At 48.4% G+C, this 24,672-nt stretch overlaps 11 protein-coding genes across 11 annotated transcripts; 6 read left to right on the forward strand and 5 right to left on the reverse strand.

The window, feature by feature from the left end:
* Positions 1-79: 79 nt before the first annotated feature.
* K444DRAFT_554153 (NAD(P)-binding protein) lies at positions 80-1,638 on the reverse strand. Its single transcript, XM_024876639.1, has 6 exons — positions 1,287-1,638; positions 1,058-1,231; positions 911-999; positions 792-858; positions 540-739; positions 80-476 (listed from the first exon to the last, which is right to left on the reverse strand). Exons 1-6 carry the CDS (start codon positions 1,540-1,542, stop codon positions 423-425), a joined length of 840 nt encoding a protein of 279 aa, XP_024741727.1. The 5' UTR covers positions 1,543-1,638; the 3' UTR covers positions 80-422.
* Positions 1,639-3,854: 2,216 nt separating this feature from the next.
* K444DRAFT_608502 (uncharacterized protein) lies at positions 3,855-4,836 on the forward strand. Its single transcript, XM_024879397.1, has one exon. It carries the CDS (start codon positions 3,981-3,983, stop codon positions 4,611-4,613), a length of 633 nt encoding a protein of 210 aa, XP_024741728.1. The 5' UTR covers positions 3,855-3,980; the 3' UTR covers positions 4,614-4,836.
* Positions 4,837-4,962: 126 nt separating this feature from the next.
* On the reverse strand, positions 4,963-6,215 carry K444DRAFT_705418 (uncharacterized protein; the record flags this gene model as incomplete). The annotated part of the gene is made up of 5 exons (XM_024888110.1): positions 4,963-5,292; positions 5,347-5,377; positions 5,527-5,686; positions 5,745-5,828; positions 5,933-6,215. The coding sequence occupies 5 exons, from the start codon at positions 6,213-6,215 to the stop codon at positions 4,963-4,965; spliced, it is 888 nt and encodes a 295-aa protein (XP_024741729.1).
* A 794-nt stretch (positions 6,216-7,009) lies between these two features.
* Positions 7,010-9,270, reverse strand: K444DRAFT_582317 (ORC2-domain-containing protein). The gene is made up of 3 exons (XM_024877788.1): positions 9,252-9,270; positions 7,473-9,200; positions 7,010-7,420 (listed from the first exon to the last, which is right to left on the reverse strand). Exons 2-3 carry the CDS (start codon positions 9,188-9,190, stop codon positions 7,306-7,308), a joined length of 1,833 nt encoding a protein of 610 aa, XP_024741730.1. The 5' UTR covers positions 9,191-9,200; positions 9,252-9,270; the 3' UTR covers positions 7,010-7,305.
* A 256-nt stretch (positions 9,271-9,526) lies between these two features.
* Positions 9,527-11,939, forward strand: K444DRAFT_625462 (uncharacterized protein; the record flags this gene model as incomplete). Its single annotated transcript, XM_024882530.1, has 2 exons — positions 9,527-9,575; positions 9,628-11,939. The coding sequence occupies 2 exons, from the start codon at positions 9,527-9,529 to the stop codon at positions 11,937-11,939; spliced, it is 2,361 nt and encodes a 786-aa protein (XP_024741731.1).
* A 294-nt stretch (positions 11,940-12,233) lies between these two features.
* On the reverse strand, positions 12,234-13,425 carry K444DRAFT_519906 (proline-specific peptidase; the record flags this gene model as incomplete). The annotated part of the gene is made up of 2 exons (XM_024873998.1): positions 12,234-13,085; positions 13,348-13,425. The coding sequence occupies 2 exons, from the start codon at positions 13,423-13,425 to the stop codon at positions 12,234-12,236; spliced, it is 930 nt and encodes a 309-aa protein (XP_024741732.1).
* A 488-nt stretch (positions 13,426-13,913) lies between these two features.
* On the forward strand, positions 13,914-15,542 carry K444DRAFT_660030 (uncharacterized protein). Its single transcript, XM_024886423.1, has 3 exons — positions 13,914-14,464; positions 14,520-14,603; positions 14,656-15,542. The coding sequence occupies exons 1-3, from the start codon at positions 14,396-14,398 to the stop codon at positions 15,190-15,192; spliced, it is 690 nt and encodes a 229-aa protein (XP_024741733.1). The 5' UTR covers positions 13,914-14,395; the 3' UTR covers positions 15,193-15,542.
* Positions 15,543-15,737: 195 nt separating this feature from the next.
* K444DRAFT_582328 (uncharacterized protein) lies at positions 15,738-18,876 on the forward strand. Its single transcript, XM_024877789.1, has 9 exons — positions 15,738-15,998; positions 16,046-16,111; positions 16,166-16,229; positions 16,286-16,423; positions 16,472-17,710; positions 17,759-18,027; positions 18,076-18,195; positions 18,244-18,363; positions 18,424-18,876. The coding sequence occupies exons 1-9, from the start codon at positions 15,900-15,902 to the stop codon at positions 18,769-18,771; spliced, it is 2,463 nt and encodes an 820-aa protein (XP_024741734.1). The 5' UTR covers positions 15,738-15,899; the 3' UTR covers positions 18,772-18,876.
* A 1,099-nt stretch (positions 18,877-19,975) lies between these two features.
* On the forward strand, positions 19,976-21,211 carry K444DRAFT_520085 (DnaJ domain-containing protein; the record flags this gene model as incomplete). The annotated part of the gene is made up of 4 exons (XM_024874016.1): positions 19,976-20,055; positions 20,123-20,260; positions 20,321-20,855; positions 20,918-21,211. 4 exons carry the CDS (start codon positions 19,976-19,978, stop codon positions 21,209-21,211), a joined length of 1,047 nt encoding a protein of 348 aa, XP_024741735.1.
* Positions 21,212-21,706: 495 nt separating this feature from the next.
* Positions 21,707-23,714, reverse strand: K444DRAFT_650489 (CDP-diacylglycerol-glycerol-3-phosphate 3-phosphatidyltransferas-like protein). Its single transcript, XM_024885637.1, has 3 exons — positions 23,397-23,714; positions 23,277-23,348; positions 21,707-23,230 (listed from the first exon to the last, which is right to left on the reverse strand). Exons 1-3 carry the CDS (start codon positions 23,646-23,648, stop codon positions 21,893-21,895), a joined length of 1,662 nt encoding a protein of 553 aa, XP_024741736.1. The 5' UTR covers positions 23,649-23,714; the 3' UTR covers positions 21,707-21,892.
* Positions 23,682-24,656, forward strand: K444DRAFT_608511 (NADH-ubiquinone oxidoreductase subunit B17.2). Its single transcript, XM_024879398.1, has 6 exons — positions 23,682-23,940; positions 24,007-24,013; positions 24,066-24,146; positions 24,199-24,241; positions 24,296-24,454; positions 24,506-24,656. The coding sequence occupies exons 1-6, from the start codon at positions 23,935-23,937 to the stop codon at positions 24,555-24,557; spliced, it is 348 nt and encodes a 115-aa protein (XP_024741737.1). The 5' UTR covers positions 23,682-23,934; the 3' UTR covers positions 24,558-24,656.
* Positions 24,657-24,672: the final 16 nt, after the last annotated feature.

Genomic DNA, 24,672 nt, shown 5'->3' on the forward strand with positions numbered 1-24,672 from the left:
TTGCTGCCTTGATCACGAGGCTGAAAGCTGATTTTGTGTCACGTGGTTAAAGTCAGGGAGACACATTCAGATCTTTTGTCTTCATCCTATTTTCCCATCAATACTATCAATTTCAGTGGGTTGTCTGTAGAAGTCGGCCTTCTGGCTCTCTTTCGCCTTTTCAAGAGTCTCATCGGGCCCTCCCAGGCTTTCAGACAAGTAGACTGCTCCTGGTGGTACAGCCACCTTTCCGACGCGCTGCAACTCTGGGAAGCAAAACCAGCAATTCTGCAAATGATCCCTCCTATTGCCATTGCTCACATCCGTACCAGCACATGTTGAACCTGAACAAAATGCGTTCTTTCCCCTTTCAGTAACATCCGCAAATCATGGGGTCCGTTTGGCAACTTTGGCTTGATGTTACAATCTCGATCTTGAACTTCTCATGTCTTCTTGCGCAGAGTATTAAGTCCTGACATATGCAGCCACTTGAAGTCCTGTTCACCCACTGGTATCAGTTTTCAATCTACGGAAGCGAAACCTCAAAGTTGAATACGAACCAGGAAGCCGTAAGGCAAGAACGTGACTGCGAGCCAAGTGATAAATGTCTTTGTTCCATGCCAATACCACGCCTTTGGCTTCTTCTTCAATGCGTTCGCAACCACGCCAGCGGCAAAGTCAGATGGCTCGGTCCACGGCCTCCACTCCTCTGCAGAGGCCGAATAGTTAATCTGACTTTGCACACTCTGGTAGAGGGAATCTGTATGAAAGATTAGTCTTGTCTTTTGGAAGGTCATTTTATTGTTCTTTACTTTCAGGTACATTTAAGTACTTTGCTTGATTCTCGAAAAAGGTCGTATTGATAGTCCCAGCGATGACCTGAAGAAGGTGAGCTCCTGACGCCCTGCTAAGTGGTCGAAGAGGAGCATACCGTTACGACCTGAACATCGAAGGGAGCGAGTTCAACCCGAAGTGTGTCTCCAAGCATGTGCAAAGCAGCTTTGCACGAACAATTAATGCCTAGAATGACGTGAGCTTTCCCCAGCTTCTTCAGAACAATAAGAGCTGTGCTACGAACCCCAATATGGCTGAGTCATGACTCCGGTGACAGCACCAATGTTGATGATCTTCCCCTTGGCCGCTATGATTGTCGGCGAGAAAGCCTTAACCATCGCAAGAACAGACCAGAAATTGGTATCGAACAGGTTTTTAGCCAGAGCCAAGTCGGCATCAAGAAGTGGCGTCAAGTAGCCTTTTAAAATCAATCAACCAGCAGTATTTTGAACATTGACTCCTTTGAAACCTACCCACCCCAGCATTGTTGACGAGGTAATCAAGCTTTCCGCCAGATTCCTTCTCAATGTACCTGACAGCATTTTGAATGGACTCCTCGGAAGTCACATCAAGCTGTACAGTGTCAAGACCCATGGCCTTGAGGTGTTGCATCTTGGATAAGTCCCTCGCGGAAGCAAAGACACGCACGCCTTTGTGGTAGAATTCCTGGGCGAGAGCATCGCCGATTCCACCCCTACTACAGCCCGTTATTAAAGCCACATCGGTCATTGTACGAAGTGGATTGGGTGAATGGAGAGTCGGGTGTGTGGTTATACAATGGTCTGGTGAGCCGTTCTCACAAACAGACTTCAAAATTGAATGGGCCAGATGTCGAGTCTAATTCTGAGGGAGTGAGAGGGCCAAGGACACATCTTCAGAGGTACTTATCCCTTCGTCTGGTGAGACATTGGCTCGCTACTTTCCTTCCCCTAAATAAATGTAATAGTGGGTCCCCGCAAAACCAGCCTGGCACGGTCCAGTTGCCTTACAAAAAAAAACCCCTGCATTGTGACCCACTGCTACATTTAATTAGGGGAGGGGAGAGTAGCGGCCGCACGCAAATATCCCCTGTTTCGTCAGAATATCCGCCTGCGGAAGTATTTCTTGGATGCTGAAGGAGAAGGTGATCGCTGCATGGCGTCCCACTCTTGAGAGTTGGTCAAACCTATCCAGCCCATAGGCGTATTGTTCATCACCCACTGATGCATATTTGCAACTTCTCTCGTTTGTTCCATTGTCTGAAAGAACATTGATGTGGAATACTCGCCATTGCCCATTTGTTCGTGTATGTGCAGAGCAGACTTGTAGGATCCAGCCAAATCCTTTTGGATGCCGGGAAGGACGATATTGCTTATGTGCTCGGTAGGTCCTTCGATTATCCACTTGTTCCAACCATCATAGGGCCTCATACCAATCCATTTGATCCAGTGATATAGCTCATGGGCTATTGTTTTCTTCGTGTCGTGCACGCCGGTGACCATTTTTGCGTCCAGATCCTCCGGGTTACAATCTGGCAAGGTGCAGATTTCTCTACCTGCCCTGGAAATATCGGGAAATTCATCTCTGTATCAACCGGCCCTTCATCTACGCCTGTGATAATGACAACTTCTGGAGGAAGAGTAGCAAATGGGCTGTAGACCTGTATGCTAGTCTTGAGGGATTTGAATGGAATTGGTGCAACCCCCACGAAGCTAGCCGCTGGAGACTCCGCCCACTCCTGAGTGTATGCGATAGTGACAGTTGTATTTCCGAATTTCATAAAGTAGTTAGGGAATATTGTACACTGTGCATCGATAGTCCACTGGTTTCCTGGCTTTAGTGATGACCAGAACTTTGCACAATTGAACTGTGCTTAAGCCGATGAAGGATAGAAGATGAAAAAGGTCTCATTTTCGATATGTTGTTGAATCGTTTACTGCATGACAGGATCAGGGGATTCCGAGGAATCCGATTTTTAAAGAACCTTTTGGCAATTGACATTTAAATTGTAGCACGGACGCGCGCCAGTTCACCAGATCCAAGGTTGCTGGGTTAAGACCGCTGCTGTTCAAATGTTGGGTCGACACGGTCCGAGCCGACTACTGCTTTCAAAAGTTCCTACTGGTGGGCTGAAAAACATCCCTCCTCATGTGAACGGAACTAATTATATCAGATAATCAAGATTTGATCACAGCTGGCAAGGAAGCAGTCGTCTTGAGCTGAGCTTGAAGTGTCGCTGCGTGTTTGATATCCTTGAATCTACAAGTGTTCGGCAGCAACTTAATCCATCGATAGCTCTATCCCACTCTCCCTTCTCATTGTGCTGACATTTCAGTTTAGCATTTAGTGTGCTGGGAAGGTCATCCGAGTCCTACGTATGTTCTTCGTTACCTCTTAACCAATGTTCAGGATGAAACTTAGCCACGCCTCAGCAGGGTAATTCTCTATCCGAGATACATCGTGAAAAACTAAATATGTTCGTGTTGCTGACTTTCTCTCTCCGAAAACTGTGGTGGCCACCACCCTTACTTTGACCAGGGAAGAATGGGGGATGAGTGCGTGGGGGCCAAAATTGCGGGGTACCCCTTTTCAATGTACGCGAATTCTCTGAGTGCTTGTTGACGGATCATTGTTTCCGAGTATTGGAGGGTAGAGCGGCATTTAGAGTGTGGACTAACGGGCACTTTTGCGTATGGTGGCTGGGGAACACATCTATGGCTTTGGTTTTAGGGCAGACTGCGGAGCTTTTGTCAGTTGTAACTACCAGGCGTGTACCTCTCCTCTTAAAAATTACAAAAACAACTTCAACCGCTAGTTTCCGAGTATTGTAAAATAGATTCGGTTAGCGTAACCAGTGGAAAGGACTTAATATCGAATATAGAGCAAAACTTAATGTCACTTGTTCTATATTCTCCTCAACTTCGGAATGAATATTTGTTCCCCGCCCCTCGTTTAGGATGTTGTGGGAGCCGGGTATTATTAAGCAGCTTACGGAGTATGCTCCACCACCGGCACCCCTCTATGTACCTAGAAGGGCGTGGGGAAAGTTAACGGAATATCATCTCCGTTCAAAATCAACCTCATCGAACAGCAGGTCTGTGAAGTTACAATTAATTGTCCAGATCGAAGAAGAAGCTTTCAGACGGGCCACTTCTCGACCCAAAACCCCTATTTATTTAACTTACAGCATGACCAAACCAATACTTTGGATCTCCCCAGGGGCGTGCTCTCTTGCCCCCCATATCCTCATCCGTGAAGCCGAGATAGACTTCGAAACAGTCGTCATCAACGCCAAAGCTGGCTTCCCTCAAGAATATCGTCACATGAATCCAAAAGCACGGGTTCCCATCTTTCAACTTGGTGACGAAACCATAACCGAGGTGCCTGCAATCATGACCGCTATCTCGCAAATGTCTCCCAACAAGCATCTCTTGGGAAAGACGAACCTTGAGATCGTCCGCACTTACGAATGGTGCAATTGGCTCTCAGGAACGGTGCACGCACAGGCATTTGGGGGGGTGAGAAGGTCACACCGATTCTCAGATGATCCGCAGACGTACAACGCAATTAAAGCAAAGGGAAGGAAGACAATTGAGGAAAGTTTGGAGTTCATTGAAGAAAAATTGAAAGGCAGCCATGCGGTTGGTGACACTTTCACGGCCGTCGACGCCTTCCTTCTCGTGATCTATCGTTGGGGAAATGACACAGGAATTGACATGAAAGGAAAATATCCGAAGTATGCGAACTTGGTTGTGGAGGGTCTCAAGCGTGATTCAGTCAAGGCTGCTATCGAAGTAGAGGGAATTAAGTTTGAGGTATGAAGGTTTTGGGGAAGTTTGATTCCCCAAGATGTTTCTGTGTGGACTTCCTACCAATCGAAGTGGACTAAATGAAAGTTTTTGACTACTTTCCCTATCTAACTATTCCGAAGCTTTGAGCACCTAGGGTTAAAGCAAAGCCAGAAGTCTTCGGAACTGGCCAGATATGTTTCATTGATATTTAAATGCGCTCGAAAATCTCTGCAGTACAATTTAATCACCCTCGCTAATTTTCTTTCCTTGCTCGCCGCCTTTCTCCATTTCATTGCCTCTGCAAACTTAAGTCAGCCATGCCGTCAGTTTGCATGCACGATTCAATAATTGCAACTCTGGTTGGCTATTCCAACTGTGCTTAAGTCCACCACACTGGCCCCGTAGAATCTACCCACGTTTGTTTTGGGCCAGAGGAGCACGATTCGGAGTCTGTTAATTCTATCTCAGAGTCGGGGGCTAATTTGCCTTGCACTCTTTCCTCCTTCGCCTTCTCGACCGTAAGGCGTCGATTCTGTAATCGAATCATGGCGTCTCTATCACTCGTAAGTGCAGGCCATGTTAAGACGAGTGGGAACGATCGGAAATCGGACTCGGCGGCATCTAGAAGGGCTGTTACTTCCAACTCGTCCTCGTATGTCGTCACGAAATCTACAAAATCGTCTGCGGGGTAAGATACTTTAATGAATGACTAAGGTTATGTGTTAGTAAAAAATCAACGGTCAACATCCAGGTGGTAGCTCACCGGCCTCTCGTCTGTGATGCAGCGCAGGAGACTAGTTCCGAAGTACAGTGAAGGCTTACCCGTGTAAACAAGACTGGTCGCACGGAAGGTTAGCATGACCCCGGAATACAGGTCTGTTTGATACATCCATATTCCATGATGAAGCTCTGGATGTCGAGAAGGCGCAGGGGTTATACATACTCGTACAGGCATGGGCTTGGCAAGAATGGTGCAAAAACCATCGTGGAGGTGGATAATAGAGGACGAAGGCTTTGGTCCAGACCTGCGAATTTGATCACCTCTCCATATTCTTGATACTCTAAGATTTTTGTTTGGTACCAATCGAACGGAAGCACTCGATCTACGAGGATTCCGAGATTAGCAACTGCTGGAATAAGAAGGTCTTGGTGTTTGCTTACGGCCTCGTTTTTCGAGGAATTTTACATCGGTCATAGAAAAAGCCGGATCCTGAAAAGAAACTTCATCAAGTTTAAACTTTTTACCTGCAGATCTATTAGAAAGCTAAAACGCAAACTTTCAAAGTAGTACTTGCGTAGACAGTTGAGGATCGTCTCAAAAACAAGAAGTTGGCTGAGTCTTTTTTTACTTTCGTAGACGCAATAAGTCCACATGTCCTCCACAACATCATAATACTCGGCATAGATTTCTGGATATAATTCCAACGAGCCGAGACCTAGACACATCGCTGAGTCAATGAATATGCTTTCCTGGATAAGGACCTTTTCGTCGATCTGTCTAATGAGATCTTTCTTCTCAACTGAAGCGTCCCATGCTTTGCTGACTTCGGAGCAGCGGCGCTCTACTTCGATGACGGCCTTAGCCAGAAAGGCCTCAAGACGGGTTTTGCTGCGCGTCTGAATAACATGCATTACGAATACTACTAGCAAAACAGTGAATAAAAATGGAAGCGCTGGTCCAGATTAGTTTGCCACTATTTATAACAAGCAAGCTTCTACTAGTGGAGTGGATTGAAACAAAGCGAAATGGTACGAAGATTTAGGGGGAGAAAAAACTATGACTTAGATACAGACTAAGCGGTAAAATTGGTTGCAGGCGATGTAAGCCTTGAAAGGAAATGGGTTGCTTTGTAGTCCATAGGGAACGGCTCGATGCAGCCACGAAGCACAAAGGAGTCATCCCGAGCACGAATGCATAAATTGACTCGTTTTACGCTGTATCATTCTTTGAGCCGAAATTTTGGGCCTCACAAGAGCCAAAATCTTAATGACAAAGAAGCCGTCGAGTTGTGTTTTGAGAGCGATAAGCCACAATATCTGAAACGACTTCGGACATTTTGTGCACTACGTAATCAAAACCGGAAGGGTTCTTTGGCGCCCAGGTGAGACAAACTTGGCTCCTTTACGTGTTTACGAAGCTGCCCTGAATTATCCATCTTTTATCCCAGACCGAGTTCGAACATTTCGTGGCGGATACTTCGACTGGATAGGGGTTCTGAAGAGACGGGTGAACTTGCCAAAAGCTAATTCGATTTGCGAAGGCGATCCGAAGAGGGTCAATGAAGTGCAACAAAACCTCGAAAACTAAGAGGAGAAGTGAATACGGTGAGTTGCAAAGGTCAGCCAAGAACAAGTTGAAGAAAGGGGGCGAATCCAATAGTGAAGGCGGGCCAAAGAAGGCACTGGGCAGTGGGCCGAGGACCATGGTCAAAAGGTGCGATGTGTAATATAAACACCTCATCCATCTATTCTTCAATAGAAGTGCATGACAAATAGGTAGAACCCTTCAGCTGCGATGTATGTGGCACAAAATGGAAAGTGAGAAGAGGCCAAAACCAACAGGTGACATAGAAAGCATGCTGGGAGCTTTTGAAATAGAGGCATTTGACCCGGTCGTGTCTTCATTGCTCCTTATAATGCATATGCTCCCAATGGTATGCACCTGTGACACCATGCTATGCCCCTGAAATGCCGAATTGTACAACCCGGAGTCGAAGAAACTCTATGATACAATATCTTCCAAGATCGTCTCCAATTCTTCTTTTCGGAAAGGCACTGAAAGCATCTCGGTCCCCAGAACGTCCTTTCGGCTAACGATCATCTGATGGTCGTGGAATCTGCGAGAGTCAGCCATTGGAGGCCAGCCGAAATGGAAAGGGGGCAACTCACTCCTTCAGCAATGTCCTAAAGTTCATCTCATTGCTGCAAATGAATTCCTCCACAGCCTTGTTATACAAAACTCGGTATTCAACGCCAGTCTCATTCTTCTTGTGTCCCACCAGACGTCGTTCGTCATTACCATTATCGTCATCACCCCCCTCAAGGGTCCCTGCACCCTCATCCATAGCCGCTAGCTGCTCTCCTATCAATACCCGGAACAGATTCTTGGCGTTCTCGGGCAAACTCTTCAACACAAAGCTGACTCCTTCTTTGCCACCGACTCTTCTACCACTCCTTCCAAGCAGCTCATGAACTTCGTCGACAACATCCACCTCTGCGGTGTAGGGCTGGAAAGTCGTACAGTCATGAAATATGAAATTGTATGTTGATCGAAGAGAGCTGTCCCAGAGCAGTGGGAATGAAGGATGATCAGCTGATGCTATGAGATGCACCTGTGGATGAGAAGCTAGACGGGAGAGGAGGGTCTGTGTGACAGGACGCCGAAGGGGAATTCGGTCGATTGAATGGATGATGAGAGTGATGTCTTGGGCTTTGTCTTCCTCCAGCAAAGCTAAGAGATTATCAAGCATGTCAGCTTGTTGAGATCCCAGCTTGTAGCCACGCTCAGTGATAGAAGCTGCAATGGTGTTGAAAATATCCTTTAGAGTAAGGTTATGGACATAACCATTGACCACCACTATCTTTGCCTTCGTATGATCACTCTGAGCCTTGTAGATATGATCTGCAAACTTCATAAGTAGGGACTTTTTGGATCCCCAACCATAGAGGCAAATGTTGAAATCTTGGCTCAGCTCAAAATGCCATTGGTTGAATGATTCGGCGTGTAGGCCTTCCAAATATTCTATATCTCTTGCATGTGAATCTACTAGATCGCGAGCACGGCTGAAGTACTCTTCATGGTTAAGCAGCGCTAGAGAGGAGAGTGTGTTGTTGGAGGTTTTCACACGCCCTCCGCGGTTTTGATAGAAGTACTTCTCGTGGGGCGTGAGATCCGCAGGTGGTGTTGGGGATTTTCGTCGATTTTTCGTACCCTTCTTCCTCCCTCGTTTTGAGGGCGTCGCTGGAGCATTGTCGTCTTCAGCAAGCCCTCCAATTAACCCTGGTCCATCTTCGTCGATGTTGCCCTCTTCCTCAGAATTATATATTTCTTCTGCAATATCTTCCTCTTCCTCATCATTGTCGCTCGTATTCCCAAGTATTGTACGTTCAATAAGAGTCCTGGTGCTCTTTTTTCTTGCAGACCGGTCTGCGTTCCTCTCAATCCTTGGTGTATCTAATTCGCTGGCACTATTGACTTTGGTTGGGGTAGAGAAGAGTGTCTTGAGCAGACTGTCTTTCTTCGGTGTGGTTCCATTGGTGTAATTCTCGGCCCCGTCTTGCTTCGGGCGACCTCGTCTTCCTTTCCTAGGAGTTATATCTTCTGGTTCTGCATCATCCCCAATGCTGTTCTCCAATTCGCCGTTCGGTTTCCTTTGCTCGACTCCATCCATGGATTCATCTCCAGAAGGGGCTGAATCGCGCTCTTCTTCAACCGGTACGCTCTCCCGCCATAAATATCTTCTCTTTATTGGCGTGGAACCATTTTGCGGGGGTTGATCATCATCTACTGTCTGCTCAGCTGCTCTGGCTCCTGCTGGAGACTTCTTTGCTGATGGCTCTTGGTCGTGTCCATTTGCGGGGTCCTCCTCTACTTGCTTCCGCTTCATTTTGACAGAGCTTGATTGATAAGATCAGTGTCAATCTAGCATGGGAATTTTGAGTACGTACCTTTAGTGGAACTGTCTGCACCTCTTCATGGCAATTCGCAGATTGGCGCTCCTGAAAGTTCGCGATTCCAATTAAGGTTGGCGCTAAAATGCGGGAAGGGATCCGCACCCGCTTCGCGGATTGACAGGGGCGTCGCGACTTCACCTTCAAAGTAAACAAAACGTCGAGCAATGTACTCAGCACCTCACCAACAATCAGAAGATTTCGCAAAACCCGCACTCGGATAATGGCATGCTCTTTTTGATAATTTGGTTCTGGGGCACAATTCGCAAAAGATGCTTAATTGGTGGCTAGGAAAACCCGCGGAGGGGAATCGCGTCCAAGGTACATTGGACCGCTGGAAATAAGTTGATTCACCATGCTAACCAAATACTAGATGGAGACGAGGCTACGGAACTCCCGGATACACCTGCTCCAGTATTCGCCGCTCGTGCATTAAAGAGTGCAATTTTTGGTGTACCAGATCCACAAGATGATGAGACATTCTACGAAGGAGAAGACGAATCGGAAGACATAGCTGCACAAGATCCTGCGAAGGGTATGTCGAGGAGTGTGTCTCCAACGAAGCCTCAGGGTATTCTCCTGACACCTGGGACCGGAACTACGCGCCGAAAGACCGTGTCATTTGGCAATGAGGTGGTTGACAAACCGGAGAATGAAAAGACGAGGGGAAGGCTCTCTGCAAAAAAGTCCAAGAGTGGTATACCAGATGATTGTCCAGGAAAGTTCCCCAGTCCATGGACGTCGAAATCGGAGCCATCGAGGAGGGTTAAGCGCAATCTCACCAAGGTCTTAGAGGACGCGAGAGAGCAAAAGAGCCAGAAGGATAGGATAGAATCAATGGCTACCGCTCCAAAGCCAAAGCCAGAAACGGATAGCAAGTCTTCACAGCCAGAAGCTAAGAGACGGAGCAAGGCAGACTCGGACAGGGGGTCTACAAAATCAGAAACTACGAAGCCAAGCAAGTCAGAACTAAGCAATCAGGGGTTATTGCAACAGCTGGCTGTTCACGACGGTTGCGACAACGATATGACAGTGGATTTGAATGAACCGCATTCCCAATCTGGCAAGTTCTGGAAGTCCAATTTCGAGCAATACCACGAGGACGCAAAGGCAGAGATGGCAAAGCTCTTCAAATACAAGCAGCTTGCCAAATCGTACGCCAAGCTAAAAGACGTGCAGTCCATCAACTTGGAGGAGAAACTGAAAGAGGAGCAACGAAAAGTCTCCTGTATGGAAGACCAGATCTCAAAACTGACCGCACAAATTGCCGCTGCTGCACGAGATGGAATTGATGACAAGTCGCCGGAATTGACAAAGGAGCTTGCACGACAGACCGCTTTGGCTATTCAATATAAGGACCAAGTCGAGGAATTTCGACTTGCACTGGAGGGACCGGAGGGAGAGACCGGTATTGCTGCCAGGCAAGGGAAGCATTTTACTCAGGAGGAAATGGAGAGCACAATGTCGAATGTATCTCATGAGCTGAGGAATGCACGAAAGCAGCTTAAGGAAATGGTATCACTTCGTGAGGAAATGGAACAACTCCGACAGACATTATTAGCCACGGAGAAGACGGTGACGAAGCTCCAAGAAGAGAATACCAAGTTAACCCAAGAACTGCTCCATGCAGACTTGCGCCTGGAAACCCATCTGGAGAAATGCGAAAAGAAACAACAGTCATCCGAGGACCGACTTCGTCTGAGGAATGAAGAGATAGAAACTCTTCATAAGGACTATGCTGCTTTGAAAGACCTCGCAAAGGCAAATCGTCGAGATGCCGAGCAGCTTTTGAAGGGTCGTCACGATCAAGTTGTCAGGTTGAGGAAGGAGATTACATTGTTGCGAGGTGCTGAATCTACTGCACAAGAAGCTGAACGTACTCTGCAGAAGAAGACTACCGAACATGATCGAATTGTGGCAGATCTTCAGAAACAGATGATCGCGTTGAAAGAGAACCAAAAGCCAGAATATTTGCACGACAGACCATCGAAGAGAACGAGGGACGCAAAGCAGCCTCCCGATTTATACTCGAAGCCTCTTCCCCCTGTCGAGCCCCAAGCTAGGGAGAGCCAAGTTCCGATTCCCAGTCCACCAATTGCTCGACCTTTAAAGGCAGCCGCTCCATCGAAGCATTCCCTGCCCGATACGCCTTCAAAGTCGTCAAGACCACGATCATCTCACTCCGCTTTATCAGAATTGATAAACAACGCAAGCACGGACACCATTCCACCTGCCAGTTACGGGCCAATCCAGCACACACCTTTGCCAGCTATCACACTTACCGATCGACTCCCCAGCATGTCTTTATCATCCCCAGAAATGCAGCTTCCCTCCCCCGAACCATTTATCACTCAATTCACAAGTAAAACCATCCACGACCGAAACTGCAAGGCCAGCCCACGGCCTTCAATGTTCAACATCCCAGCCAGCCCTCCTAAGGCAGCCGTAGCCCGCTCTCAAACTTCCGGTAAGCTCTCGAGACAGCGATCGAACAATGATCTCGCTGCCCGTCGCCTGGCAACTTTGACGAGCAGTCGAGTGTCGAGTTTGGATGGCTCAAAGCAGAGGGTTACGCTTCCGCCAGAGAGAGCGGCTGCTGCGAGAGCGAGGCTAGAGCAGAAAAATGCGGAGAAAAAGAGGGTGCATGAGATGGGAGGTGAGAGGAACAAAGAGAACATTCGTTGAGAATTGAGTATGGCTAAATTATTTTGGGGCGTTGGTTTTGGTGGATGTTATCAGGCCAGCCTTACCGGACTGGGTTGGAGTTATTGTATGAGTACGACGATACCATGATTTGGAGTTTGTAGCATTAAGCATTGGAGTTAGGAGACTGCATTAAGAAGTAATGCTTCGTTTTCAGATCGGGTCTCTATGAGACAAAGATGTTCTGCAGACAGAATGTCAGCAGTTTTTGGCATGAAATCATTTCATCATTTCTCTGTCCTATTATCACACCCAAAGCCTCACGTCCTCCTTTTTCTACTCGGCCTTCAGATATCCCCCAACAACCCTCAAAAACTCCGCTGTCTCCTCCAGCTGTGGCGTATGGCTGCTCTCCGCAAACCTAACCCACTTCACCTTCTCAATACTCTTCCAGAACGGTTCCATCACATAGTCCGTAGCCTCATCATACTTGCCATTAACTAGTAGCGTCGGCACTTTGATCTTGCTCAACTCGTCCACGATATTAAAATCCTTGAGCGTCCCAGTGATGAAGAACTCAGACGGTCCATTCATGGTCAGATACACGGTCCGGTCGGCTTTTATAGCTGCTTCGGTGTCGTCCCAATCTTTTGGCTTTGGGATGACGCGGCAGACGTGTCGGTCGTAGAAGACTTGCATTGCGGCTTCGTACTCGGGGGAGTCGGTTGTGCCGTCTGCTTCGTGCTTTAGGAGGGTGGCTTGTACGTCTGGGGGGAGGTTTTGGCGCAGGGTGTCGGCGGCGATCACCCACATTTTCATGGAGGCTGGGGAGTCCGCAATTACGAGTCTATGTAGTCCTTTCGGCTGGTTAATGGCATGGCAGGCACCTAACATGCCGCCCCATGACTGGCCGAGCAGGTCATAGTCATCCTGGATTCCGAGATGCTTTAGGAGGTTGTCGAGTTCAGCGAGGAAGAGCTCAACGGTCCAGAACTTGCCATCTCCTATCTTCTCTGGGAGATGAGTGGAGTTGCCGATCCCGAGTTGGTCGTACATAATCACGGGGATGGAGTGTGTTGAGGCTAAGAAGCGTATCGGACGGATGTAGTTGTGGGCTGCTCCTGGCCCGCCATGGAGACAAACGAGGGGACGGACGCCCGATTTGAGGTCTCCGAAGACGGTGTACCACTGGAAAAGTGGTTAGATTTGTGTGGCGAAGAGATGAAGAAGTATACGAAGAGGTCTATGTGATTTGTGTTATGCTTGAAGTGTGTATAAGGGAGGTGAAGTGTGTTCCACCAGCTCCAAAGAGATTCAAGATGATAACTTTTTGAATGGAATAAACATCGGATAATACCCAAGAACTCTTTGGTTCGGAAACAGAGGTATTTCGGGCCTCTTTGATAGAAAAAGCAATTTTGGAAACGCATTGAAGAACTTGGCTACTTACAGTCTTGCATGGCTTGCCGGCACCTTCGACCTTGAAGTCGGCTTCGGCTTCAATAGTTGGGGGCTCAGGGTACGACATTTTGAAAAATATAAAAGATGTAAAGTGTAGAGTTGAAAGTGGGATGCAAGGGAATTTAGCAAATCTTCAGGGTTGTCTGGCAAAACATGAGTTCACCTTCCGGATTAGGGTTTAATACGAGCAGAGTTGCGGAACCGACGATTCTTAGTCAATTGCACATACACAACTTTGATACAGTATATTTAGGCATCTTCATTAAACACCAGCCTCCCCTGCCTGGAGGGTGATTTCCTTTTGTCGTTCTGTGGTCACCTGATGCTGTTGCTGCTGCTGCTGCTGCTGCATCTATTTTTTTCTGCCTGCATGAAGAGTAGTCAGACATCGCATTGTCGGGTTTTGCGGGCTTCGCCACTGGTGCCTTGTTGTAAGAAAGGGGCTGGGAGATGGGTGGAAAAGTGTCATTTTCTGAGGATTTCACTGTGAATTAATGAATTAATTGTACTTACATATCTAAGAACTTTGAAGGCATAACCTTATATATCTCTACATTTCCAACACCAACAGGTGCTGGCAAGCATCCGACCCGACCCCTTTGCACAGGCGAGGCGTCGATAAGAGTCCTTATCGGGAATTCGCATGACTTAATGAAAGTATCCCTGCTCCCGCCTGGCCTGGTTCCGACCAAGCACGACAAGATCGCCTTTCCTTCCTGTGAGGATCACTTCCGCCCAAGAATTTACCACTTCTTCGCTCCATCTTCCGGCTGACCAACTCCGAATTCACCCCGACACACATCGACGAGCATAAAAGGTCCTTCCTTTCGATCTCGCCGTTGCTGTCGGCATTCCTCGTCCCACATCCCATTCCGATCACGATCCGCGAGTCCTTTGGTGGCAGTACCATCACACGAGTCATTCTAGCAGAACCGCGCCGTACATCTTGGACATAGCAAGCCGACATCAAGTCAATTTCTGGCCCGATCCGCAAATCAACCCAGTCTTTACCACCGAGGACAACTCAGATCCCGATCATGTCTGCGAAACAGCGTTTGATGCAAGAATACAAGGATCTCTCCCGGGAGAAATGGGTCAACATCGAGGTAGGTCCACTCCGCAGATCTCTTTGTCTGTTCGACGTGCTAACAATACCCACAGCTCGACGAGGCTGCTATCTTCAAATGGAGCATCGGACTCATGGTCATTAATCCGGATAGTGCCTTCGATGGTGCCTATTTCAAGGTGAGTCCCTCTCATGACCCCTGGCCTGTCGTTTTACTAACCCGCCCCTCAGGCCTCCATGACCTTCTCCGACAAGTACCCATACGACCCTCCCACCTTCAAATTCAACCGACCGATCTTCCACCCCAATATCTATCCCGACGGCAAGGTCTGCATCTCCATCTTGCACGCTGCCGGTGAGGACGAGCAGTCCGGAGAGCAGGCTAATGAGCGATGGTCTCCTCTCCAAGGTGTCGAGACTGTCCTTCGTTCCATCCTTCTCCTCCTGGATGATCCCGAGATCTCCTCACCCGCCAATGTTGATGCTGGTGTCATGTACCGCGATGACCGAGAGCAATATAACCTCAAGGCCAAGGCTACAGTTCAGGCCTCGAAGTCAGATATCCCAGAGGGCTTTGAGATGCCAGAGACACTCATGGAGGCTCCTCCGGTGAAGTTTGCCGACGATGACGACTTCTGGAACGAGCAGGAGGAGGACGATGATTTTGGCGCCAGTGAAAGCTCCGGAGAAATGGAGGAGGACGAGGAAGGAGAAGACCAAGAATTTGACAGTGAGGAAGAGGAGCAAGAAGAAGTAGAAGAACTATGAAGGAAGAGCGTCCACGATTCCTGGCTTTGGAGTGCATGGATGAAATCTCGGTCTTGCATTTTACGGAGCAGGGCCTTCATGACACAGGATCCAGATGTGAGCACTTGGCGTTATTTTCTCATTTTCCTGCATAGCATAGCGTTGGCCCGGCTAGTTTTTATGGCGTAAGGAATACGGCAAGCATGGCATTTCCAACTGCGGCGTATTTCACGGTGGGTTTGGCTTTGATTTTCTCTTAGACCTAGCTGGCGTCCGGCTGGATATTGCATCTTTGGGGGGTAATTACATAGGAGGGTGGACACAAAACACATCTCAGCATGCTTTGTGTCCTTAGAATACCTGCCTGCAATGTGAGTTGTGAGAGAGTGAAGAAATATATGTCAAGTCGTACCAGGGAAGAGAAGGGTGAGTTGTTTTCCAAGTAGAATTCACCTCGTATGCATGTGAAGGGGTGCCGGTACATAGCGCGGATCGGAACAGGGATGTTGCGCGGCGATTCTTGAGCTCTGTTGATCCAAGCTCTGCAATCCCCATCTTTCACCATTCTCCCCAGAAAACTGGGACCAACGATTTTGAAGCTTTCCAACTTCACACTTCTCAGTTGTACAAACGCGCCTCTGTACATTTCCTTCATGAGCTGTAACAAGCTTCAACGAAGCTGATAACAGTGCGGCTGTAAGCCTCGAGGGCCTCGGCATTACGACGATATGATGGCAGGCCCCTTCCAACCATCCCGTGACGATATCAAGGCTTTCCTGAGCTTGGTCCCCGATGTACCTGAATCAGAAGTTATATTACGATTGAAGGTGACTTGGCGCAAAGCCTCAACTGTGTTCGCAGCTGATATGTGCAGGGAAATAACAACAATGTCGAGCAAGCCATAGGCGAATACTTTGACGACGCTGGGTCTGGAAACAAGGTAGATACGTGGCATATTGCATGCAGGATATCTGAGTGCTGAGGATCTCTCTAGTACCATTGGAATGAAGCGGAGTTCAGCAGCGATCGGGAGGGTACTCAAAACAATGCTGGAATATGTCAGTTGTTCATTTGCCAGCCTTTTGAATAGAACGGGGCTGACCTCACTCAATAGCGTTCAACATACACGCCGCTGATGACATTGGATCATATGGAACATTCTCTGGAGCTCCTTCCCGACCGCCTTCGCGGACAAGCAACAACAAGTCTCCACTCAGTAAGGTCATAGACTTGACTGCAGAGCATGCACTAGGTTCGTATACTCTGCAACGGTACCTACATAGCTAACATACGTTGGTAGCCGACCCTAGGACTTCGATGTCTCATCAGGACCAGCATGACCGGGAATTGGAACAAGTACTTTCTCTTTCGAGACAGGAATGTGGACTACCACCGCAAGAAAGTGGAATAACTGGCACAGACCAGAAATACTTTGGCCCCGCGACCCGCAATGAATACGAGCAAGGCAAGTGGGAGATGGTTCCTATGAGCAAGAGCTCTGCTCAAGAAATCATGTTGGACCCTGGCCCTGCGGAGCGGAAACGAGACCTCGACGTACCTGCCTTCTTGAAGCCCAGCATACAGAACCACCGTCTCAATGCTCTATTCACAATCTATCATGAAATTCCTCTTACTCGAAACATCTTTCTAAAGCCGATGGACGTCCTCCCCAGTTATGGAAATGATAATGAGTGGTGGACTGGCAAAACGATTGATCTTCCATCATTAACTGGCGAAGATTCTCCCGAGGAACAAACGGTCGACAGAGAGCTTCAGCGGATCATGGCTTTCCTTGATAAGACGGACCGCAGTTATGGTTCTGCTGATGCGTTGGCAAACATGGCTGATGTGAAGAAGGCATCACGACACTGGGACACAGCTGAGGCAGCCGTAATGGCCGCGTGGAAACATTTATTGGCTGAAGAGAATCATGGTGTAGTGAAGAAGGTTTTCAGCAGAGGTGTCGAATCGGAAGAACAGGAAGATACCCCGCAAGGAACAGAGTTTGCCATCCTCGAACTGCCACTCCCACCCGAGGACTCTGACCAGGAGAATATCTACGACATCGCTGATGACATGCTGTGGCCTAATTTACTGTTGCGAGACGCCGACAAATGCTCGTACTTGTCACATGTGGCTGATGTCATTGCTTTCCGATTCGAGGGCAACATGGAGTCGTATAAGAAGATCGACATCCCTGCTGTCTGGTATCCAGATCGGTATCTGAAAGATGGAAGACAGGCAGCTTTAGAGATGCGTCAGAAGAAGGTTGTGGTTAAAGAAACACTGGAGCAAGCATCTCGCTTGGAAGATTATTTGACGTCCTATCAGATGCGTGGACCCGGTGGAGGGAAAGTCGTGAAGGTTCAGGATCTGTTCAAAGCTTCACTCAGACATGACGAGGCCGAAATCCTGGAAGACCAGACGATTGATGACTCAGAGCTTGATGGTATTCCAACTCAGCGCCAGAGCAAGGCTGCAGCAGTCCTCTCTAAAGAACTGCAAAAGGTCATGGCGAAGATTGACAGGAAGTTGACGGGTAGGTCTCACTGCATCTCGATTTCTTGCTTTAGCTGACGCAATACAGCTTTGAATGAATCCAAAGAAAAGGCGCGAGAGGAGTTGCGACAGCTCTCGAAACTTTATACTGAACCTTCAAATGACCCGTCGGAGCCCAAACTACATGCTTACTCACTCCGTGGAGTCAGTATTAGTAAGAGTACCTTTTACATTTGCAGAAGAGCGGAGCCAGATCTGATTGATATGGATCTGGATGATGATGGACGGAAGGCCAGCGGTGATCAATGGTGGAGGATCCACTATACTCCAATAGGATATAGTCCTGTGACTGTAGAAGTAAGTTGATTTCTTTGTCACGGAACCGTGGCTCTGACGCACAGGTAGAAAACAACACTGGATCAGGTTCTCGAGGCCACGAGGAATGAAATTAGAAATGCGATCCTCGTGTATGCGAGCAAGTACGCAATGGACATGCAAGCCGTGGTATTGCCAAAGGCCCTAGAGGTGTGTATAATTTCATCCTTTATGATCAGCCTGCTAACGAAACGGCAGACGTTTGTGCGATTCGACAACGCGTCCTTCAAGGTAGAGCTTACTGCACCTGAAGAGTCTCAAACCGTAGGTTGGGACACCGAAGAGTCTGTTGATACTCAGATGGATTCTTCTCAATTGGTGGGATTATCTTCTCCTGGCAAACGAAAATACCGTGGATCTGACGATGAATCAAACCAGTACCAACGCGTGAATGTCACAGAAACGGAGCTGAGAGGAAGCGATGAATCAGCAACTGTAGATGGTCACCTGGGTAATGGAGGCGGAATCATGGAAGATGTCGTGACAACGAATGGAGAGCAACATGATATCATTGTGGGCGTTGATCCGAGTCTGATTATGAAGAACAATGAGGGTGCGGGACAGGAGATGAAGGAGCGTGGCATGATGCCAATGTTGTCGGGTCGGAAGATGAGCATGCAGCAGATGGGCACGATCGATAGTATGGATTTGGATCAGGTGGTGGTGGAGGATGAGCATATTGCCGAGGAGAGCACGGCCGTTAAGCGGGTAGGATTTACGGATTGAGAACCCTGATCGGCGAGCGGGTTACATTATCATGAAGCCGATGATACCCAGGCTACAAGAGCGTTGCGGGCATGCTAAGTTTTAATTGAAACCCTTTGAACGAGTTTGTTGTGCTTCGATGCGGATATCCGCTGCGCTGCCACCAGGGACGAATTGGCCCGTGCACATCTAAGCGAACTGAATCAGCAAATCATATCGCCAGATTCATTGATTTAAGACCTCTGATTTGCTGCAATTTTGCGGTATATTTGATCACGGAAATTCGTCCCTGGTGGCAGCGCAACGGATATCCGGGAGAAAAGGGGCCAAGGTTCGGCTCGGCAAGCTCCCCCCTTTGTTCCCTCCTATGGGGCTTGTACCCCTACAATCGATAATAGATCAAGACAAAGTTATTCGAAGAAGCTATTTTGTTTGTCCAATCACTATCTAATTGCCTGTTTCCATCCAACCCCCTCAAAATAAGCTTTTTCCAGGGTTAACAAAATGTCCTGGTCTCTGCCTTGAGATATGACAGGGGTAGGTATCAGACTCGAACCTTCCTTCACGATTGCTGTCTTACCTTGATCCTTTCAACTTGTGAAATTATTTTCTCCCTATTGCCATCGATTTCGACAATGTGAAAACTTCTTCAAAATGGATCCGGCAATTTGCTTGTTTTCATCGAATGTTCTAGTACATTCCAAAGCGACCCCTCCACGCCCTGCTCCGATTATGGCGTCACACACCGCCTTCCTTGATGGCGGGGAACTTCACCACAAACCTGAACAGAGGTGGCGCCAGCCCGACCTCCAACCCACCTACCTTAGACACTAATCAACACTTAAAGAATATCCAGAGGTCTTTGTTGCCTCTAAAGACGTATCTCGAGTCATTGGCCAATTGCGTATCCACAATCCCGACGCCCATTATCTGGTCATTCGGACAAAGACAGACAAAGAATCCCAGCAATTGGGAGCGAACAATCACACGGTCAGCCGTTAGTACCGGCGAAGGCGACACCGATCCGACAGAAGCACAACGAACAATTCAGCAACTTTCGAGGATATTCTACAACTCGACAACATCTTCTTAATTTTGTCCTAGCTAAAAGCGACCCGGCTACGTTAAAGGCTTCACGATTCGAAGTCGCTCATCTGCACAGTAAAAGGCTCGACCACCAGGACAAAGACATTATCCCGAGCTGTCACCGTACAACCCTGCAGTCATGGTAGCAGAAACCAAGCTCTATGATGTGCTCGGCGTCAAGCCAAACTGTAGCGATGATGATATAAAGAAGGCATACAAGTAAGTTCCTATTATCCCCTCCGTAGCCCTCCCCCTAGGTCCGACAAGCAAGCTAACATCTTGCTAGGAAAATGGCATTGAAGCATCACCCAGACAAGAACCAGAACAGCCCAGAATCAGCAGAGAAGTTCAAGGAGGTCTCGCAAGCATTCGAAATCCTCTCCGACCCCTCAAAGCGAAAAACCTACGATCAATATGGCCTCGAGTTTATGTTGCGTGGTGGTCCACCACCTCCTGAGCCTGGCTCCGACGGCGGATTCTCAAGTGGAGGAGCAGGCAGTATGCCCGGTGGCTTCAACTTCGGCGGAGCTAATAGTATGCCTGGCGGCGGTGTCCGCTACGAGTTCAGCAGTGGTAGTCCAGGCGGTGGAGGCTTCAGCTTCAGCAACCCGGAGTCGATATTCAGTGAGTTCCTGCGGGGGCAATCTGGTATGGGTGGTGGAGATGGTTTTGAGGATCTCTTCAGTGGTGGGGGAGGAATTCCGCGAGCGAGACAGAATAGCGGACGCCCGAGACCGGCATATAGCTCTGAGTCGAGGCAGAGAGCCCAGACTCCAGAACCCACAACAGTGGAGAGACCCCTGGAGGTGACGCTTGAGGAGCTGTTCAATGGCACCCACAAGAAGATGAAGATCAAGCGAAAGCTGTTTGATGAGGTTACCGGTAAGAGAACCACGCAAGAAAAGGTTTTGGAGATGGACATCAAGCCTGGATTGAAGAAGGGCAGTAAGATTAAGTTCAAGGGTGTTGGAGACCAGGAGGAGGGTGGTCAGCAAGATCTACATTTCGTTGTTACAGAGGTGCGTTAATTTCTCCGCTTCTTTCTCTATTTCATATACCAGCATGCTGACTGAATTTACAGAAACCACACGCACTCTTCACCCGCGACGGTGACGATATCCACTACACAGTCGACTTGGAACTTAAAGAGGCTCTCACGGGCTGGAAGAGAACAATTACCACGATCGACAGGAAGCAAATCAGCCTCGACAAAGCAGGCCCCACCCAGCCCGGCAGCAAGGAAATCTATCCGAACCTCGGCATGCCCTTGAGCAAGAAGCCAGATACGAGGGGTGACTTCATCGTGACGTATAATGTGAAGTTCCCGACTAGCTTGACACCAAAGCAGAAGGAAGAGTTGAAGAGGATTCTTTAGTTTGCCGGACTGGATTCTCGACAATGGGGGATAGGGTGGTGGTGGGTGATGCGATGAGAGAAGACATGGGAGCAAAGTGAGAAACATGAGCGCGAAGCAAGCGAAGCAGGACGTTATTGCAATAATTTCTTAGAACTGGGGCATTTTGTGTGAGGTCTGGAGTCATGGGATCCATGGGAACGAGCATTTTGCGTTCCTTTTTCAAACGGTGTTTGGCGAAATGGAAGTGAAAGGAAGTGAAACGTGAACATGCGAACAAAGGAATGATGCATACGTGGAATGAATGATGGATGATGGGTGATGAGATGGTGATATGAGGGGATACGTACATAGTTGCGAGTGAAGGGGATTTCCTTTCTCTTCTACTGTAGGTTCATAGAATGATATGCGTTAGTCTTGACGTTTGTTTCCATCGGATGTTACTTTGAATATGATAGTTGCGAGAGTGATTATTGGATGGTGAGGTTCATTGTACAGTAGCGGAATAAAGTGTGAATTTTCAATGTAACAGCTAGAACTGGTACATTTAGCAAACTGTGAATTTCGATGTCCCAGAGAGGGCTGGTACATTTACCAGATAGCGAATTTCATTATCCTGTATAGAATTGGTACATCCATTATCTCTTAGATCTCAATGTCCCTAACTCAACTTGTACAACCACCCCTTTCTATTATAATATATTACAAAGCCCCCCCAACAAGCCCCACAATCCACATCGCAATCCTTACCTGCAAGCCCACCCTCCTCTCACTCCTCGCGAAATCATCTCTCGTCACGACACCTGCATACTCCCCAAGATGATCCTTCTCTTCTTTTAATCGCTGTTGGAGGGAAGGATCGGAGGTTATGATGCAGGCGCCGGCTTCGAGATCGAGGGCGTAGGAGCGCTGCGTGTAGTTGCTGCTGCCGACTACTGAGATGCTGACTCCCTCTTTTTCTGGTGAAGATGGTGAAGGTGGAGAGAGTGAGGAGGGAGAGGGGACCGAAATCCACAGCCCTTTGGCGTGGTACGTCCACCCTCCGTCTTCCCCCACCGTTCCACGTCTCCATTCCTTGAGTCCAATGTCTACTTTCCTTCTCTCTTTTTCGGCGCGCTCTAGAAATCGACGAGAAAGTAATGTGTACGCTGGGGGAAGTAGTCCAGATACGCCTTTAGAGCCGTAGAATCCATTGGCTTGTTGAGAGGCGGTGATTACGGTGTTCTGGATGGAGGCGGTGCGCAGAAGGAGGTTAACGAGGAAAGGAGACGGGTTGAAGTAGCCTGCTGTGAATGTCCAGCTTGAGGTGCTGTATTGTGGTTGGGAAAGAGTGGTTAGAATGGAGGACAGAGCAGGCGCTTCGGTTGAAGAGGCGGTGGACGGGCTCGAAGGGGGAAAGAGCTGGGTTAGGGAGAGAAGGGGGTAGATTGTTGTGTTTGTTCCCTTGCTTGTCTCGGAAGAAGGGGCGGAGGCGGATGATGAGGAACGGGAGGGGACAGCCGGGGGTTGGATGAGTGGCAATAGCACGGCGGATGAGTGCTTTACGTATGCCCGTGGTGAGATTAACGGCGAAGGCGCAAGGTTTGGGGCTGGCCAGGAAAGGGTGTATCCAGCTGGGTCTTGAGCCGAGGGATTGACGAGGAATGAGAGGTGCGAGACGGCATCATGGATGGAGCGGAAGTAATCTGTTATTTCCTTGGAGCTGAAGACGTGGTATCTATCCTGGCGGTTGGTGAAGTAGTCGGTTGAGAGATTGGCGCCTGAGAGAATTATCTCATCATCCATCCCGTACAATTTCATGTGCTGTAATCCCCATCCTTCGTTAATCCTCTTTGGAATGTACTTCTTTCGCAGTCCAGTCAGGTTCGGCGTGTGATACATGCGGATTTCTACCCTTTCTGGGCCGAACTCGGTGACCAAGGGTGCTAATAAGGAGGCACATGATGGGTCGGGCGATTCTCGAGTCCCTCGAAGGGCATCGGTCAGAATGCTGAGTTTTAATCTTGGTTTAGCTCGGAGAGCTTGCTGAAGCGTAGAAATCTAGTCCCTGTTAATGGAAATTCACAGTGAAGGTCCGGACAAATACAAGTTCATGTTCTGTTTTCCCTATGTACAATGTAGACAGAAATATGCGGTTCTCTGCTCCCAGTATCTTGGCCTACTTCCATCAGCACATATTCCTCTTTAAATTCCTGATGCTGCCCACCTTCAACGTCTCGTAAAACTCCAACGGCGTACGCAAGATCTGTATCTGCGACCCTTCAATCTCAAACTTCGGCGCTATCTTATCTAACTCGCTCGTAAAAGCTCCCAGCATCGAAGCCTGTGAAGCTCCATTGGGAGTTGTGACTGCAGAAGTGGAAGTCGAGTATCGTCGCGGTTCAGCTTGGAGCAGTCGAGGTCGGCAGAGAGGTAGTCTTCGCGTGGCGGAGCATCTTGCGATACTCCTGACTATCATGTCAACTTTCTGCTCTTCAGGAGCGCAGAGAAGCGTGTTTGCCTGGGTATGATGATTTCGGAGAAGCAGATGAGGTTGTTGGAGCTAGTACGAAATTGGACGAACCGAAGCATCTCGATGAACCTCAACTCTCTTGGAATATTGACAGCAATTGAACAGCCGCCACCATGTCGACGATTCTGAGGTCGTTGCGCAATCTGTATAGAGTTGGTCTGAGGGTATAGAACCTATTTATTACGTGTTTGGGAGCTTGCTGACGTTGTGGTGATAGGATGCTGCGCATCAGATGCATGTACGTCTCCACGCCCCTCCATGACTCACGACAGGATAGCTACTGATCGATGTCTTCTTCTTATAGTACCAAGGTACGAGGATTCTCGGGGATTTATGAGGGCTGGAAGCTCACGACCGTTGCAGGTGATACCAAGGCGGGCACATTGATCGCGAAGGACAAGTTTGGCAACAAATACTACGAGAACTTGGAGGAGGAATTGCCTTGTAAGAATACCGAAATGCTGCTCCATAAGGATGTGTATTGATGAGGAGATAGTGCGAACACGATGGGTGGATTACAAGGAGAAGGAGTTTGATCCGTAGAGTCCCCGAATTCTAGAGCAATCCAGCTTCTCGCTGACAACGGACTACAGGTCACAAATCGAGCCCGGATGGCACGCCTGGATTTCATACATGGTTGACAAGCCACCGACTCAAGATCCCATCCTTCAGACTGGTGTAAGGCCGTGGGAGCTACCAGAACATCGACCGAATTTCACAGCAAGCCGGGGTGCTTTCAAAACATACTCTACGTAAGTCTCCATTCAACAAATTTCAAGAATACAGTACTGATAACTTTACAGCGTTAAGCCGAAGATCAAGGCTTGGACACCAGAAGCTGCGCCGAGGGCATAGACAAGAGTCATAGAGGTGGAGTTGTACATAGTTGAATAGCAAATGGAGTTCTTTGTTCAATTTAGGGTTACCCAACAAGGTTACTGAACATTGTCCAAGTATCTTCTCAATGGCT

This window comes from Hyaloscypha bicolor, assembly GCF_002865645.1.
Source record: "Hyaloscypha bicolor E unplaced genomic scaffold K444scaffold_17, whole genome shotgun sequence".
Lineage (NCBI taxonomy): Eukaryota > Fungi > Ascomycota > Leotiomycetes > Helotiales > Hyaloscyphaceae > Hyaloscypha > Hyaloscypha bicolor.

Bases quoted from the DNA above. Each gene is read 5' to 3' on its own strand.
- K444DRAFT_554153 (XM_024876639.1), bottom strand. From the start codon at position 1,542: ATGACCGATGTGGCTTTAATAACGGGCTGTAGTAGGGGTGGAATCGGC. The intron at 1,232-1,286 runs GTAGGTTTCAAA...TGATTTTAAAAG, and splicing joins CGTCAACAATGCTGGGGTGG to GCTACTTGACGCCACTTCTT. The intron at 1,000-1,057 runs GTTCGTAGCACA...ACGTCATTCTAG, and splicing joins CATGACTCAGCCATATTGGG to GCATTAATTGTTCGTGCAAA.
- K444DRAFT_608502 (XM_024879397.1), top strand. From the start codon at position 3,981: ATGACCAAACCAATACTTTGGATCTCCCCAGGGGCGTGCTCTCTTGCC.
- K444DRAFT_582317 (XM_024877788.1), bottom strand. From the start codon at position 9,190: ATGAAGCGGAAGCAAGTAGAGGAGGACCCCGCAAATGGACACGACCAA. The intron at 7,421-7,472 runs GTGAGTTGCCCC...TGACTCTCGCAG, and splicing joins TTTAGGACATTGCTGAAGGA to ATTCCACGACCATCAGATGA.
- K444DRAFT_660030 (XM_024886423.1), top strand. From the start codon at position 14,396: ATGTCTGCGAAACAGCGTTTGATGCAAGAATACAAGGATCTCTCCCGG. The intron at 14,465-14,519 runs GTAGGTCCACTC...CAATACCCACAG, and splicing joins AGAAATGGGTCAACATCGAG to CTCGACGAGGCTGCTATCTT. The intron at 14,604-14,655 runs GTGAGTCCCTCT...CCCGCCCCTCAG, and splicing joins TCGATGGTGCCTATTTCAAG to GCCTCCATGACCTTCTCCGA.
- K444DRAFT_582328 (XM_024877789.1), top strand. From the start codon at position 15,900: ATGATGGCAGGCCCCTTCCAACCATCCCGTGACGATATCAAGGCTTTC. The intron at 17,711-17,758 runs GTAGGTCTCACT...GACGCAATACAG, and splicing joins GATTGACAGGAAGTTGACGG to CTTTGAATGAATCCAAAGAA. The intron at 18,196-18,243 runs GTGTGTATAATT...ACGAAACGGCAG, and splicing joins TATTGCCAAAGGCCCTAGAG to ACGTTTGTGCGATTCGACAA.
- K444DRAFT_650489 (XM_024885637.1), bottom strand. From the start codon at position 23,648: ATGATAGTCAGGAGTATCGCAAGATGCTCCGCCACGCGAAGACTACCT. The intron at 23,349-23,396 runs GTGGGCAGCATC...TGATGGAAGTAG, and splicing joins AGTTTTACGAGACGTTGAAG to GCCAAGATACTGGGAGCAGA. The intron at 23,231-23,276 runs GTATTTGTCCGG...AACAGGGACTAG, and splicing joins GGAAAACAGAACATGAACTT to ATTTCTACGCTTCAGCAAGC.
- K444DRAFT_608511 (XM_024879398.1), top strand. The intron at 24,242-24,295 runs GTAGAGTCCCCG...AACGGACTACAG, and splicing joins AAGGAGAAGGAGTTTGATCC to GTCACAAATCGAGCCCGGAT. The intron at 24,455-24,505 runs GTAAGTCTCCAT...ATAACTTTACAG, and splicing joins GCTTTCAAAACATACTCTAC to CGTTAAGCCGAAGATCAAGG.